Here is a 16684-nt window from a genome sequence, read left to right on the forward strand (position 1 = left end):
CTGAATGAGAGACAGTGCCTTGAATGAGAATAGTGGGGGCTGGTGTGCACTTCGGTCCAGCACGGTCGACACAAGGAGAAAGAAATAACTGCCAGAGCGACAAGGAGAAAAAGAAAAGGAGAAACAAAAGGAACAAAGAGATGTCTGCCAAGGCGACGTCGAGTCTGAATAGTAACTCCTTTCACATCTCCAAAAGCCAAAAGGAGGTATTCCCAAACAAGCGCCCCTTGCGCGCGGTTAAACCCACGACTTGACCCCTGAACCCATGGATATGCGGGCACGCAATAATGGCCGACTGGCCAGAGCTTCTATGGTATATTGGCCTTTGTATGTTTACTATGCTATTATGTATATATATATTTGGGGTTTTTTCCAGGCAGTTTAAATATAAATAATAATATCTCTTCGGCACTCTATACAGACTACAAAACACTGTGGAGATCGAAGTAAGACAATATGTAATAATAATTACCCTACATGCGCCTATTTCCCGCTGTATTTCTGACCATCGAGGGGAATTAGGGCCAGGGCTGCCCTTTAGTCAGGTGACCTGCTAATCAGGTGACTTGTTATTATCGTCATCACCCGAGTTTCCCCGGCTATCCTTCCCCTCTCAGTGACCGAACTACTTGACGAATACCTCACTTTCAGTTTCTCTCTTACTACCTTTGTTTGTACCCACCGTGTTTCATGTCGATTTTTATTATTTGCATCTTAAGGTTCAAAACCTCCTCAATCACGGCTTCCTTTACATCACCACTATCTCAAACGTTCTTTCCCCACTTTTGACGCTATCACCCCACAATCACAATCATCTTCAACATCGCAAAGCATACCGAAACAAAACAGCCAAGCAGAGGGTTATATAACCCTACTGCAAGCCTATCACAGGCTGACAATACGAAAATTTCCGCTTCGTGTTCCTTGTTAGGGCATGGCACATAGCGAGAGGGCCGGATTGGCAAGTGGATTGGCAGGTTTAAGGATTGAAACAAACTTTCATGAGCGGAACAAGCCCAAGTGGGCATATGAGAATGCTGGGAGGAAAGCGACAACAGTGGGCGATGGTATCGAGAGCGATCACACCAATCAATCTCATGATTATGCGCGTCGCCACGATACTGATGAAGACCGCAGTTTGTTAAGTGATCTACACTCAGCGACCCCTCCCATCTCCGTCCCTCGCCACAACGAGCAGCATCACGCAGACGATGCCGAAAACTTCCCACACAAGCCCGATGACGTGCAAGGGTCCCCTCTCGACAGCTATCTGCAAACTCGTCGACCCTCGATCTCTTTCAACCCGACGGTCTCTGTGGACTCCGGCAACCAAATTCCACTGGAAGAGCCACTGTCGATGGGAGATGTGAAGAGCCGTCCACCACAGAAATTTGAGTCTCGTAGCTCTGGACTTCGGAATGCCCTTTCACAAGATGATGAACATGTTGAACCGAACCACCAGTCCCCGAACTGGAGTCCCAAACGATCTCTGGATCGGAGTTTCCCGACCGGGGAATCCCGAGCCCAGCCCTTTGCAAGATCTGAGAATGGCTCGACCGCGGGCTCAGAGCTCGATCGTCCGACGTCCCTGACATCGCAGTCGACGGTATCACCGGTCACGGACGAGGTACGAACCCCTCCCGATTACTCCAGCCACACGTTGTTGTCGCCAGTTTGCGTACCGTCGCCAAGCGTGCCGTCGCCAACTCGATCATTTGCATCGCCTGAAAACCGCAGCAACTCTTGGTCAGGAGGGATCGCGACACCCTTCGGAAGCAAGCGCAGCTCTACCCTCGATCGCAGCGGCAGTCTTCGGATCTCCACCCGTCAAAGTTCTAGACGATCGACTAACTCGAGTGGAAAGTCGCCCGCCAGTATGTTTCTTTCCATGTGGAACACCCTTGAAGAGCCTGCTCCCCAGCCTGATGACGAAGGCCAGATGGTTGGAGACGACTATGTTCTCGGGAAGCAAATCGGATTTGGGGGTTTCAGTGCGGTGAAAGAGGCCTATAAGGCCGAAAAGCACGGTGAAACCAAAAGACTTGCCGTGAAGATCGTGAAAAAGCAGATTACAGGGCGAAGCGAGCACGAAAACGACGAAGTGCAAGCCGAGTTCGACCACGAAGTGCGAGTTTGGCGGTACCTCAGCCACCCACATGTATTGACGCTCGATGCCGTGTACGAAACAGATTACGCCACGTTTTGCTTCACCAAACTTGCTATTGGTGGCACTCTCTTCGACCTAGTCCGCCAAAATCGATCCGGTCTAGATACGCAATTAGCAAAGAAATATGCATACCAACTAGCCTGTGCAATCCGTTACCTGCACGAAGACGCCCGTGTGGTTCACCGAGACATCAAGCTAGAGAACTGCTTGCTCGATCCTATTGAGTCTGCTGACGGCACGACATCTTCGACCTTGGTACTGTGTGATTTCGGAATGGCGGAGTGGATGTCCATTGACACCGGTGGCGACTCTCCCGATCCCTACGAGGATGCCGCTGACCGTCCGCCGCCTCAACAAATGGGCCCTGCCGGATCCAGTACTAGTGTGGCGGGTAGTCTGGAATACGCATCGCCCGAGCTGCTTCAATCAATAGACGGTCTCATTGACCCTTCAGTCGACATCTGGGCCTTTGGCGTTATCGTCTATAGCGTGATTGTGGGCTCACGGCCTTTCCAAGACTCTTTCGCTCCTCGCATCCAAGCAAATATTCTCAGCGGCACCTGGGATTGTAATGCCGTATTCGGTGACACTGTGGACGGCCACCTTCGCCAAGATCGCCAGTATGCCCTCGACTTGATCCGCGGCTGCCTCGAAATGGACCCCAGCAAGCGTTGGACTATCCGCCATGTACTAGCTTCGTCCTGGCTACGAGAGGTTCATGAGACAGCTGAACCCTCACCCGATACTGTGTGGAGACTTTGAGCTTTGCTCATCTTTTCTTCCATTCGGTGATTAGCAATCCTGTATCTTGCCCTTGCACTCGCACCCCAGGACAGATGAGATTGTTTTAACGTTACACCCACGATGTGATGGCTCTCTTTTCCGGCGCTGAAGACTCAACAAGCGCCGATGCTCTCGGGGCCCTTTGAAATCACTATGATATCCCTCCATTTTGTTTTGTTCTATTTTATTGCTTTCTTTGGCTTGCTTCGGCTCAAGACTGCCAGCTTGTGCCTTTTCTTTTTGCGCTTCTTTTTGCGCTTTTCCGCAATCTATTCTCAATATCCCCCCTCACAGCGCATTCTTGATTTTTGCTTTTTTCTTTTGGATTGGGTTTGGTTCTGGCTTAGGCTTTGGCATCACGAGACGGACGATTATGATTTATTTTTATAGCAAGCGTGGCGTTTCATCTTATTATTGCCATCTGGTCGGACGTTGCATGAGCATTCGTCACTTCGGTTCTTTGTTTTGTGTGGTCAACTTAGCTTGATCATTTGCTTCTACTGGTGTACTTTTATATCTGCGGATCTTTGATTCCTCTTTACTGATCTGGCTTCGTTTCTCTACTCAATTTGGCGAGATATCTGTCCGGGTGGCTGGCCTGTCCTGAGTACGGCACAAAAATTAAGCTATGTATTCCGTTCAGCAATTCACAAGAATGGTCGGCCGCTCATGCGGCCTCTCTCCTTGACGATGAAGGACTTCAACAATCTGATATATCTGGCTTAGATAATACTAGGGACGTCTTTGTATTTAAGATAACGCTCGGATATTTTCTTTGGATCTGCTTTTTCTATCTTTCCCCCGTTTTAGCTATTCTATAGAAGAAACCTGGTTAGTATGTAGGAGGACATCAAACGGACGTACATTTAGATCACCGCACATATTCTGTATTTCGTAACTAATTATGTCTATTCTTCAACAGAGTAGCTAAAGAAAGAGGGGAGTCATCCATTTTTTTTTTCTCGATGTTATATTTGAAGGTACGGACTACATAGTCACGTTCGATGGTAGAATCCCTGAAGGCGGTACAAAATATAAAACGAACAGACGACTTTTCCATCTATAACCAGGGATGTATTTAATGCGTAAACCTCGAGATGCTTATAGGCTATTCCGCAGAATGAAAGATCTCTTAGGAGAATAGAAAAGAAGAAAAAAGGCCGAGAAGCATCTAATTTGCAAAGCCTAACATATCCAACAGAACATATTTATACATATACAGCAGACCAGTCTAAACCAGCCATAAAAAACAATGCCGAACAAACGAACAAACCAACAAATGGGGATCAAGTATGAGATTCTCCCCAAACCATTCAAATCTACCAAAGCCTATTCTCAGGCAGAAGCTTCTCCTTCTTAACACCAGCAGTAGACTTCCTCTCCTCGGAAGAGCGGAAGAACAAACTAGGTCCCTCAAGCGGCTTAAGCAGATGCGAAAGATATCCCCGATGCGCAGGATCACGGTAATACTCAATATCTTTACGCTTCGTCGGATCCGGCAGCCGGTACTTCATTTGCCGGTTGTTGACCACAGTAGTCCACTTCATCCAAGCCGCCGTAGGCCGAACGCCGGCGAGTTTGTAAAGCTGCTCGGAGCCACTAGCGCGCGCCCACGCAGCAGACAGGAAGCTGTGTGTCTCGCCGTCCAGGATACGGCGGATCGACGGCCGCGTGTAGTAGCGGGTAGTCACTGAGCCGCCGGCGCCTTCGATGGCCGCGATGGCGGAGGCGGAGACGCGCGAGGCAACGACGTGGATTGGTTGTTTCAGGTCTTGCGCGCCGTCGCCGAGGATCTTGAGGCCGTCGATGGGTCGGCTGATGCACCCGCTCTTGTAGAGCTCTTTCATTGTGATCGGGTGTTTGGGGTTGATGCGGCCTTGGTCGATCCAGTATTGGAGACGGTCGAGGTTGACGGTTGCCATATCGACGGAGAAGCTGGATCCGAAGAGGAATTGATTAGAGATGTACATTTGGGGGTTGGGGTGTTTTTGAGAAGGGGAGGACGACTTACATGTTGACGCCGCCGCGCTCGCCGTGTACAATAATATCCTTTGTCTGGCCACCATTGAAGCCCGCTGGGACTTTGCCGTGCTGACCTTGACCCTTGTGACCGCGACCGGAGGTCTTACCCTTGCCTGAGGCGGGACCGCGGCCTCGACGGATGCGCTTGTTGTAGGCAGTCGGGTTGTCGGAGAGGGAGGCTAGGATGGAAGCGTTGCGGGTTTGCTGGGATTGTGGGAGGAGGAAGGCGAGTGGGGAGGCATGTTGGAAGGGCCGGGCGGAAAATTGTGCCAGCTGTTTGGGCAGCCCCATCAGCCGGGGAGACATGGTGTGTGATTGTGGTTATAGGCTTGCTGGTGTTGGATTCGCAGGTTTGGTGGTGAGTTTCGAGATCTCTGTCGGGGCGGGTTATGTTTGGTCCGACTCCGGGATGGCCCTAACTATGTATGTACAGTATGGTACAAAGGTTGACCTGGGCACCAAGGGCTGTGTTGCTCATTCGTACATTTTTTTTTTTCAAGGATATTCGCTATTTTGATGAAGGAATCAAATATGGGTTTGTTATTTTCCATTTTTTTAAATATATTTACATGTATCGGTGTGGATTCGGACAGTCGGACAACTGGGTCACTGTATATCTTCAACTCGAACCTTTGGTTTATGTATATGGCTACCTCATTACAACACTAATAATATTATACAATCAAGGTTACAAGGAAAAATATACCAGTTCGTAAATCTAGATTCATATGCTGCAGAGCTAAAGCTAAGGCTGCCAGAGTAAAACGCCGTATGTATGCAAAATGCGAGAGGAGCAGTACACTGCCGATGTGTTTCAAGGCACATTCGACGGAAAAGGGCGAAATTGCAGTCAAGAATAACGCCGCAGATGCCATCCCCGAGGTTAATCTCGTCTGCAGGGAGGCGAAAACCGATTTCCTTCTAAAATGGAGCGCCGAAAATATGCCAGATACAATCGTGAAAATAAGGAAGTCTGTGCAGTTGAAAAAGGAAGACAAGCAATAGAAAGGGATAGTAAGGTGTACAGCGAATGAGATAATTTTTTCTCGTGTGACGGGTCGTAGCGCGGTGAAGTCATAAACTTAGGAGATGAGAGTGGTAAAAACAGGGGCACAGAATGCTTCAACCGGAGTAATCGGTGGGTGGGTAGATAGGGTGTAGGTAAGGAGCTTGGTTCCACGCGTCAGGCTGGATGTAGGGCAGCAGGCCGGTCTTGCGAGAAGTGTGACCCTTTCCAAGCGGCTGGTAGTGCATATGGTCAAACGGAACATTGCGCTGCTGCTGTAGAGAGCTTGACGGAGGTGGAATCAGCAAGGTGTTGACGGAACGCACTGGCCGGTAAGGCGAGTTGCGGTTGGCGAGGAAGAAGGAAGGAGAGAGGTGTGTCTGCGGGGTGTGGACGGAATAGGCTGAACCAGCCGGCGAGACGGTGGCAGAAGACACGCCGAATGGACTCTGGTGGTGCCGGCCTAGTTCTGGCAGTGAAGGGGTGGTGTACATGCTAGATGACATCGGGGGCACGGAGAGAGGAGGCATCTGCTGCCAGTTCGCCGGCCGATTGTAGATAGGAGGCATAATAGCTGGAAGGTGGGAAGGTGCTGTGGGAGGGAGCGTTTGAGGCGCGGGGTAGGAGGTTGGGAGGGGAGGCGGATGGTGAGGAGGTGGAAGACGAGCAACGTTCATCGGTGCCACCGGGACAGAAGTGGGAGTCAAGACGGGTGGCAGGGTGGGCATCGCATTCATGGCAGTCACCGGGTCCGTCATCGAAGGAGCAGATGTGGCGGAAGACAGCGCAAGCCGCTTGGTCGGGTGAAGCTCATCGTTCTCGTCGCGGCTTCGTTTCCGAGAGCCTCCCATCGCAGCCTCGCCGCCCATGTGTTGTGGCGGCAGCGAGTATGACAATCCATTAGGTGGCATATACCAATTGGGCTGTGACTGGGGTCGGAAGGCATCGGTGCCAGGCGACGGCAACTTTGATAATGGCGACAGCGATTGCACGCGGGGAGGCGAAACACGGAGCATGGCGGCTGACTCGACGGGTAGCATCGATGCCTGGTTGAAGTAGTCCCCGAAGAGTCCCAGCTTGGTGTGCCACCGGGACCATTCGGCCTCGGAGGAGAACAGATCATAACGAATGTTGCTCAAAAACTCGACCTCCATAATGTGAATCTCGTGCACCGCAATACCCGATACCTCAGCCCACGTCTTATTGGTGTAAGTGTTATCGTCGAGGTCTGTAGATGAGTCAGCTACTTCGTCCAATCAGGTTAAGGGCGGTGAACCCGATAAGAACACTCACATTTATTGCCGAGCATCAACGCAACCGTCATCAACCGGAATTCGCTGCCTTTCTTGCCCTTGACCCCAGAGTTGAACTTCTTCAGGCGGTAGATAAAGAGAAGGGCCAGTAGAATGACGTTCTGGCTGACTTGCGTTGTGGAGAGGATTGTGGCAACCCATTTCTGAAATCCGACGGTGGGTGCGGCCTCGGCGACCAGGGAAGGAACGGGATGTTGGCGGTCTTCGATGGCTTGCAATTTCGAGGTCTTTTCGAACCAGAATAGACAGGTCATCTATAAATGAAACAAAGACGTTAGCTCAGTGGCATCACTTCTGTAGACCCGGGATTTCTCACCTGAGCTGCAAACTCGGCCAGATTACCCTTGCTGTTGTTGATAGATGAAGGAATGCGGAGTTGCGATCCAGTTCCACCCGTTGACTTCTTCTGAGCAGTTGGTTCCGTTGCAGGGGCTACTTTAGTCGCAGTGTGGCTTTGCGGTTTCATGGCCATCATCGAGGAGGAAATGGAATCGAATTGGGGGCGAGAATGGCCGTAAAGGTGAGAGGGCACCCCGTTCGTTTTCCCCCCATATACGATAGGTGGCATGGCATTGTAGGTGACGCCGGTCATATCGTGAGGAGGGGTTGGTAGACCGTTCCGAATAGGAACAGTCCGAGAGGATCCCGAGGTTTGGCTTTCAAGGGCCTTCAACGGGTGATCCTCAGTCAGGTCGATGGTTGGAACTCCCAGTGTCGAAAAGGAGGAATGGAAGTCCACAGTGGAAGACATAGGGAAAGAGTGAGTGGTGAACAGAGAGGTCGACACATGGAGTTTTATTTTTTTTTTTTTTTTTTGATCAAAGCAAATAAAGGCGTCGGCGGAGAGAACCGAGGAGTTTCAGTGACCCATGTTCTGTATTAAAGGTGCAAATAGAGCCAAGCAATAGACAATAAGTGATGAGTTTCCTGCCCAATTGGAATGCAATCAAGGAGGAAAGGGCGAACAGAGATGTTTTATTCAAAGTGAGGGAAAAGTGAATATAGACCTTTCACAGGGAGTCTCAATGATGTATATAGAGTAGCCACGATAGGCCCATATAAGGAAAGCAGCGATAAACCAGAGAGATCCGGCTACTCCACTTAGAGATGAGGAAAGTAAAAAAAAAATACAAGAAAATCGAAAAATAATCAAAAATAAAATAATAAATTTGTAGTCAAGGCATCATCTCCATTAACCAAGTCCACAGACCCCATCCGGAGAAAGCGAATAGTGGCCATACACAGAGTTTGACCCGGACGCAGGTCCAGGTTGATCCTCCTTTCTGGGCTCGTTTGGGTTCCGGGTTTGGTCAATCTAGATTTGGAAAATAATAATCCAATAAAGTAACAAGGTAACAAGGTAACAAAATAATCAAGTGGAAATACCGGTTGATGTCAGAGCCACGGGGTGGTCAACAAGTGGATGCAACTAAAAAGGGTAGGTCACAGAATGTTTACCTGGTCCCGGCCTCACATTTGCAGTAAAATGACAAAAAGTTGACTAGACATAGCGTAGGACTAGTGAAAGCAAAAAAAAAAAGGAGAAAAAAAAATATTTAAAAAGAAAAGTAAAACCCCAATCAAGTTGGAATCAAGTTGAAATCAAAAGAGAGGGAGGTTCAATCCTGAGACCCATATCAGATCCAATAATAAGTTGGTTTTAGCGTCAATAAATTACCAAACCGTGTTATGCGAGGTGAAGGGCTGTGAGGGTGCGCAAGCATGTATGTAGGTACGCCTCCGTCCTGCAAAGAAAGAAAAAAAGGGCTAAAGGGGGGTTGCCGGGAAGCGCGGGGCCCATGGAGGTTTGAGCACGGTGGCTGGTAGTCGGGTGTACAACCAGTACGGAGTACGGAGTACGGAGGTACTGGGAAAGGCAAAGGAATGAACCAAAAAAAAAAGAGGAAAGAAAAAAAAGAGTAAAAAAAAAAAGAAGCCAATAATAAGAGAATGGAAGATCAATTACCTGGTTTAGGAGAAAGACCAAAAAGACCAAAGAGAGGGAAGATCGGGAGTCTCGGTAAGAATGGTGCATTCTTATGTAAGAAGGCAAAATTACTCAGAATTTGACCAATCAGAGAGAAGAATATGACAGTATTCACGTATACACAGTACTCCGTAATTTGTAGGAATGGTCCACTAAAAGTCTCAGGTGGGCCAAATTTCTCTTTCCTCTTTCTCTCTTTTTCTTTTTCTTTTTTTGTGTTAATTTATCCCGTGTACGACCGGTCCACGGTCCATGGCCTTTCATATCTGCTTGCTCCCTCTTATCACATCCGTGCTCGTGTACTCCCCGACTTGTTAGCCGCTGCCAATCAGCCATTGGTTCATTCCCATATTATGGATTTATGGACGGGTTCGGAGATAAGTAGTGATTTGGCATGTTCGCGTCTTTTCGTGTTCTGAAGTCTTGGTCTTATCCCGCGTCTCCCCTGCAGCCCACTGTTCCGGACGACTTTCCTGTTTATGATTCAGGGGGGGGGGGGGATCTCATCATAATTACAATACTATCCCAGTGATGGACCAATTTGATAGTTCAGGAGCCTCGGCGGAGGGCACAAATCCTGTCGTCTAATTCGTCCGGCTTTTATGCACTAGACTTCCTAAGGTATTTTGCTGCCTCCTACAGGTCACCACATACCTACCTTAGTACAAAGTACTTGCAACTGGTACCTCTGTCGGTATTTATGTCGGGTCCAAAGGCCGCTGTGTTAAGCCGAGTCTAGAGTGGCATTTACCACCAGGACTGTTGGCCCCCAGTGGGAAGAATTGGCTGTTTCACTCAAACCACTGTTTGACCTATCTAGACGGGACAAGCCTCACGTAAGGTGGCATGTAGTTGCACTTGTGATCCAGTGCAGTAGGCTAGAAAGCCCAAAGTGCAACGGGCCCAGATCGGCTGGTGAAATTGGAATCCATCGGCCACTCGTGGCGCCCCAACGGTCATCCCTTCGAAAAAAAAAAGCCGTGATTGTGCCCAGAAATGTGCACACTCCTAACTCGCAAACTATGTATCTTATACAATAATTACCGAGTTGATTGACATCCCGGTACCATGACATGGAAGTAGTCTGTCCAGATGTTTCTTTAACAGTAAGCACGGAGCATACATCTATTTAGTAGACTCTAGACGTCTCCCCCTAGACGCATACAAAAAGTATACAACGTATTGAACCACTTGAATCTTCAGAAACCTTCATCCCCGAAAGATCATCGGGTGGACTCTCACACAAGAGACACTTGCGGTCTATCACACCACCAGTTTACGTCCGAAACCAGGCAACTTGGGTAACCTCCAAAGTTGACTAGGGACGATCCAAGTGTGCTATTTTGGTGGCAAAACCACGGTCAAGCTGAGAACCAGGTGTCGGCTCACCAAATCGTGGACCTTCGTCAAAAAAAAAATAGTTGATCAGGCGAAATTAAATAATAAAAAAAGAAAGGAAGAAATTACTCTCTCTCCACTTTCTTTCTGAGCCACCGCCACGGAAGATTCGTTTCTAGAACCCCCAGACAAAGGTGGATTTGAACAAGGAAAAAGTCCACTGTGTCATACTGCTCCATCTTGTTAGACGATCCATGCTGTTGTCGATGGTTTAATTTTTTTCCAAAGTTGCTTTGGACTAAAGGTGACTCCTGATTGGCGAATTACTAGAGTGACCCCCGTCTTTTACTATTTTGGGTCAAGGGTGTGTTCACTCGTCACAGTCATACAGAGACCAAAAGAGAAGCCCTGGGGCCTTGGGAGTCAGCTTCAAAGGTGTTTGACTCGGAGCTTTGCCGCTTTGTCTCCCCCTTGATCTACATTCGTTTGTAATCTTCTCTTTTCTTTGGTAAATAGAAAGAAAAAAAATTGGAGTCTTCTAAAATGAAGTCTTGACCTTGCCATCCCGGTTGCGGCACTTCATTTCGACTTGTGCACAATTCCCGACAGCTCCACAAGTTTTACCCATCGCCTTTCGCGGGTGAGATTCCTCGGCACAGTACTACCTGCAGAGTTCACCTGGCCACCGTCAGGCTATTCTCGACCTTTTTTTCGGTCTTCAAATTATTGTACAGAAAGAGTGGGAAAATTCATATATATTTAATTGCTTTTTTTAATGACAAAAAAAGTCCTCGGAAAGGATTAGGTCTGGAAGTATATCACCCCCCTGTGTTATAGCCAGGATCCCACCGATGGTCACTCTCGGACAGGTTGTACCCTCGACCATTGGCGCATGCAGTTGACTGCGACCGCTATGGTGGTGATATTCCCGTTGGCAGAATCATAAATTCGAAGGTGCATCGTCTACTGACATCTGTGTGCCGACTTGATGCACGCGGAACCCATCCTATCATGGAAATCATCCGAGCTCACATCTTCGACCTTATGTCCGAAGTACCTCCATCACGTACTCCGTACCAATCCTACTATGCACAGTCACGGGCACTTGGGAACGTCTCCGCAGCACTTTGCGCAGAACCACACTTCAATGTTGCCTCTTGATTGGCGACAAGTGAATATCCAAAGTTTCCAGTACACTTTGGTAGTTGCGGGCAATGTGCTCCGTACGAGAAACCCACGCAATCTGGAATCTAACCCTGGTTAATAATGGTTGGGGCCCAGTGGCTGATCTAACTTAGCAAAGCTGAAGCCGATCACTAATTTACGCTGTAGTCACTCCTATATTAATCTCTACTCCGTACTCCGTACACAGTAGCTTCATCTATAGTATAATGGTGACCCATTCAAATCAACAGATAACCGGCTTATTCCGTACTCAGTCTCGACTATCACAACCAGGATGTTTTTATGGCTCTATTAATTACGCGTTAACCCTGACACCTTCCTTCATCATTACACGGCGGGGCTTGGATTCCGGTACAAGCCCTCTCTGCGCCCGGCATCTACTTCCTCTGGAATTTTAAATTGCTTGGAATATTGTGACATTTAATTTCTTTTTTTTTTCTCTTTTCTTTCAGGTAACCGATCTTATGCGTCAGTCGCAAGGCAAAAAAATCGCCCCCTAAAGTCTACACCTTGCAAAAACACTCGGGCTCTCAACGCCGTGTTAAACCACCTTGCTGTGCCTCTTACCCAGCACGGCTCCTTGCATGTTTCCCATCCTTGCGGGTTCCTATAAAGTACTAAGGGCAAGGTAAATATTAAACAGCACGGAGTATACGGAGTAGAAACCCTAGATCATTGCCTCGATATCACATAACATCGCACGTAGTATTCTGGTTTCGCTATCGGTGCATGCACTATCTAGGATTTTCTCCGTTCTCGCAACCTTGTAATACACTGGTTACAATTATCTATGTCATTGCGGATTATCTGCGGTTTTATGGGCCCGAGGCTATATGCATTCTGTTTTCAATTTCAATATCATAAGGCTGCTGCAATTAATCTTCTCTTCCTAGCGTCATTCGATCCACTCCCGGGATGGAGACGGCATGCAAACATCTCCAGAGGGGATCGCCGCTTCAACTGTTCGAAGATGGAAGAATCTTTTCTTTTAGAGTAATTCTTACTCGACCGAAAACCCAGCCCTGGAGGTGGAAGTTAGTGGAATTAATTGGGGAGTCAAAATTGCAGATCTGGTCATTTGGGACTCAATTACATCGTATAGATTGTCACTAAAATGTTAATATTATCTAGATAGTTTCTCTATGACGTCGCATTCCGGAGTGAAACGTTCTATACGGAGTATATTGTATGTGATATACGGTACGGAGGTATATCCTGAAGTTGTTCTGTGGGTGACTGCTTGGCACCCAGATCCATGGGTATTTCTGTCGCTGCAGTCTCACGATGATCAGATCCATTTTACTTGACTGCACGCCACCTAGAGGGTTGCCTTCTCCATTTAGTCTCTCCTGAGCAGTCACCGACAGACTGCAGCAACCTGACCTTTGACCTTGACCCCCGGAAGTGCACACTTTGTCAAGGGCAAATGCAAATGGGCTCGGACACACAGGGCCGTGTGACAGAATGGGGTCATCTTGAGCTATCAGTTGATGCCTTTTGAGGCTGATCTCCGATTCCAGACTTCGTGGTTCAGCCCCCCGCGCGACAGGGGCCAGACGCCAGAGGTACTCCATAGAGGGGGTGGACGAGCCCACACAACCCACATGCTCGAAAAGTTTCAAAGACAGAGCAGGTTGAGGGGGCAATAATCGGACATCATTATGTTTTCTTTGGCTTTTTGACTTTTAGCTTGACCAGGACGTATCTCGGAATTTGTCTGGATTGTGCATAGCGCCCTGAGCACCTCACAAAGCAAAACGCTGGTTTCGGGCTCTGGCGCTAGCACTGAGACTAACAGGGTCTTGAATCTTGACTTTTTGGGAGTAGATCAAAGACTTGTTTGCTTCCGCTTATGATTTGACTTTGGCAGATTCGAGAATATACCGCTCCGTCGACTCTATGGAGCCTTGATCGGGGTAATCGATACTCCTTTTGCCCCCCTGCTCGGTGGCTCATGGGTGATCAACGACCAATGCGGTTCTGACGGTGTAGAAATTAAAATCTGTTGTCTATCCCTGACGAGGTTGTATTATCTTCTATCGTCTATGTTGTAGACTGCAACATATACTATGTTGAAGTAATCAGAGTTCAGATTCCATATAATGTCCTCGGTACACATGCATAAAGTGTGGGGGAGCATAGGATCTATTACGTAGCCTTTGTCTCAGTCGCTCTAAACCGTCTAAGATTAGTTTTTTGAGGCTTAATAATACCGGACACATGGAGCGGCATCGGTCTCGAGAGTCTAGAGCTCCGATAATAAATAATAAAATATGCGTAGCGGTCACGACTCGACGATCCCAGTCGGAACGCATTACACTCCCGGCATCCGATGGAAATAAATTATTCTGCCTTGACATCTTCACTTAGCTTGCTGTGAATGGTGGAGCAGTCAACGCGTACAAATAAAATCTGACTTGCACCCTTTCTCTTACCACCGAGTACCATAGTACAAAGTGTACACAAGATCACATATTCCGCTACATCCGGGAGCCACTTCTTGTTTTCACTATTTTTTTTGGGATAATTTTTTTCAAGGGATATGAGATAAACCAAAATAAATAACAAAATTGTTTCAACTCAGTAAGCCGTCCTATGGGAAATGGCTCCTGTTCCCCGGTCCAAGATGTGTTGCAATGCCAGGTACAGTCAGTCCCGAGGCGAGCTGGGCTTGTTTCCAATCTGCAGCCAGTAGCACTGTACAAAGTAATCGCTTGTATATGGTAGATGTGAAATGAAAATATGCAATAATACCAGTGCTAGGATGAAATTCGAGAAAAATAAAAAGTACGGATACGCGGCAAAAGAAACCTTTGAAGGTTAGGAAACTTCACATTGTCACTTTTTGATTTTATGTGGATCAGTGGACTACCCCCGCCTGCACAGCACCGTGGGTGAATGGCACATATGTTGTATGTCACAGTCATCGATATCTCACAGATCGAATGACCGTCTTTCGATCCTTTGCAGATGCACCTTCCAAGGTAAATGGCGAGAAATACCCGTGAAGATCTAAAGATCTAGAACCAATCGCATTTGAATTCCCTCCATCATCATCATCATCCCTCGCATCTCCAAATCTATATCGGTTGAAACTAAATCTTTGACCTCTCGGAGTGGGTGGCTGACGACGCCTGTATCCTTTCAAGGCCTTCGACGCAGACGCCATTGAGACATGGTTATGGCCATGACCAGGGAACACAGGCCAGTGGCGGTTTTGTGCTTTTGGCGTAACCGCCCTCTCACCCTTCGTGTTCTTTTCAACTTTTCTTCTCTTCGGTAATCGCGGGTTGAGGCCAAATCCGATCAACTTTCAAGGTTTCTTTGTTGGCCGTCGAAATCTTTGAGGTGACAGGTTTATTCAATCGTGCTATTTCTGAAACCGTCCAGGAACTGGTTTGATTATTCCCTGGACTTCAGTGGGGTTACTGGTTGCTGGTGACAGGCTGCTCACAGCTTTCTTTTGGGGTTTCTTTTCGTTTGCCTGGATCGGAAGCGACTGACCCGAACGGGATGCACACCATGGCATACCGTTCCTCGTTTCTGATTTAAGTTTCTAACCACAATACGCCAATGACTAGCTATTACAAGCCGACTATTTTTATGCAAGTTGCATAGCGGTCTAGCCTTGCTTCGAAAGTGCGAGGAGGCCCAACCGATGCATTCGTCTTTGAATATGCATGTCTCTCCATTAACAGCACGCGGAGACCAATTTCTTCAAGGCAACTAACTGTGATCTCCAATTTTGTGGAAGTTATCTTCTACATTATTGTGATCACAATGCCGCTACACAAATTGGGCCTTCTAATCGACTCGAGAGGAACCAAGCAAGAAACTAGAGCTTCATGGGTGAGTATTTTCGGCTAGTTTGGCTATGCGGTTGATATGGCCATTCTGGGCCCTGAAAACCTGATGAAGTCTGTCTTGTCGCTTTTGATAATTCAAGCAATGGTCGCCTCTTTTTGATATCTACACCTATCCTCTTATCGGACCCGTTCAAGCCGGAGATTGCAGATCGCTGAATCTGTGAAAGGGAATAATTGACCATACCCATTCATATCAACTCTAATCTCAACTGACATTCTAATTTGATGTCTTGTTTTTCTTGTTTCTTCCAACCAATGAATGCTCTCTGTCGACAGACTCAAGACAGCAATACTTTCCGATCAACCAAGTGCATCCAATGCACCCACCGAACCAACCAGTTAACGTTGATAGAGGCACGCAAGGCAGAAACAACCTGACAGACAAGGCGAAATCCTAATGGAATAGCACCGCGTTCTACATCCAGATTTTGCCCAGAGATACAGGCATTAAGCCACAGCAGCACCTCCAACATCATAATTCGGCCTCGCCATAGCCATAATGGAACTTCACATTTCCCGGATCCGAAATATCTCATGAAGCAACTGGCCACATTCCCATCTCACAGTGCGGCTATATGTATATTTCCCCGTAACACAGACAAACGGACCCCATGAAGACCCGAAGCATAAGCGATGTCTAATCCAACCAGACGGGGCCAATGGAAAAAAGGAAGTACAACTCATGATATTCTATACTACACCAATCTAAGCCGCATCCTGCATACCCATACATTCAACACGCTCCAACGAGATATGATACCTCGTACGACACGGAGACCCCGATATACCCAATTAACCCAGATGCAATCCAGATGGACGCGTAGACAAGCAAAGGCGGGGCAAAAAATTAGCTGAAGGGCGATATTATGCTCGTACCCGCATAAGAGCACACTTGTACACTCGTCAAGCAGGGTTTCAGCCTACTGAATAGACAGACTCGCTGGTTACAGGCTCCCAGCACTGCTTACTTGCATACTCTGTGCGCGGATCGGCGGGCACTTATTAACGCCGTAATGT

General features: G+C 47.9%; 4 protein-coding genes across 4 annotated transcripts; 2 read left to right on the top strand and 2 right to left on the bottom strand.

The window, feature by feature from the left end:
• Positions 1-934: 934 nt before the first annotated feature.
• N7471_005122 (serine/threonine-protein kinase) lies at positions 935-2929 on the top strand (the record flags this gene model as incomplete). Its single annotated transcript, XM_057277841.1, has 1 exon — positions 935-2929. The coding sequence occupies one exon, from the start codon at positions 935-937 to the stop codon at positions 2927-2929; it is 1995 nt and encodes a 664-aa protein (XP_057137451.1).
• Positions 2930-4269: 1340 nt separating this feature from the next.
• Positions 4270-5278, bottom strand: N7471_005123 (mitochondrial 54S ribosomal protein uL15m; the record flags this gene model as incomplete). Its single annotated transcript, XM_057277842.1, has 2 exons — positions 4270-4885; positions 4962-5278. 2 exons carry the CDS (start codon positions 5276-5278, stop codon positions 4270-4272), a joined length of 933 nt encoding a protein of 310 aa, XP_057137452.1.
• Positions 5279-5779: 501 nt separating this feature from the next.
• On the top strand, positions 5780-5977 carry N7471_005124 (uncharacterized protein; the record flags this gene model as incomplete). The annotated part of the gene is made up of 1 exon (XM_057277843.1): positions 5780-5977. The coding sequence occupies one exon, from the start codon at positions 5780-5782 to the stop codon at positions 5975-5977; it is 198 nt and encodes a 65-aa protein (XP_057137453.1).
• Positions 5978-6094: 117 nt separating this feature from the next.
• N7471_005125 (uncharacterized protein) lies at positions 6095-8042 on the bottom strand (the record flags this gene model as incomplete). The annotated part of the gene is made up of 3 exons (XM_057277844.1): positions 6095-7206; positions 7272-7545; positions 7608-8042. 3 exons carry the CDS (start codon positions 8040-8042, stop codon positions 6095-6097), a joined length of 1821 nt encoding a protein of 606 aa, XP_057137454.1.
• Between the last annotated feature and the right edge of the window lie 8642 nt (positions 8043-16684).

The sequence above is a fragment of the Penicillium samsonianum genome (assembly GCF_028829775.1).
Source record: "Penicillium samsonianum strain IBT 33392 chromosome Unknown utg000003l_segment0_segment0, whole genome shotgun sequence".
Taxonomy (NCBI): Eukaryota; Fungi; Ascomycota; class Eurotiomycetes; order Eurotiales; family Aspergillaceae; genus Penicillium; species Penicillium samsonianum.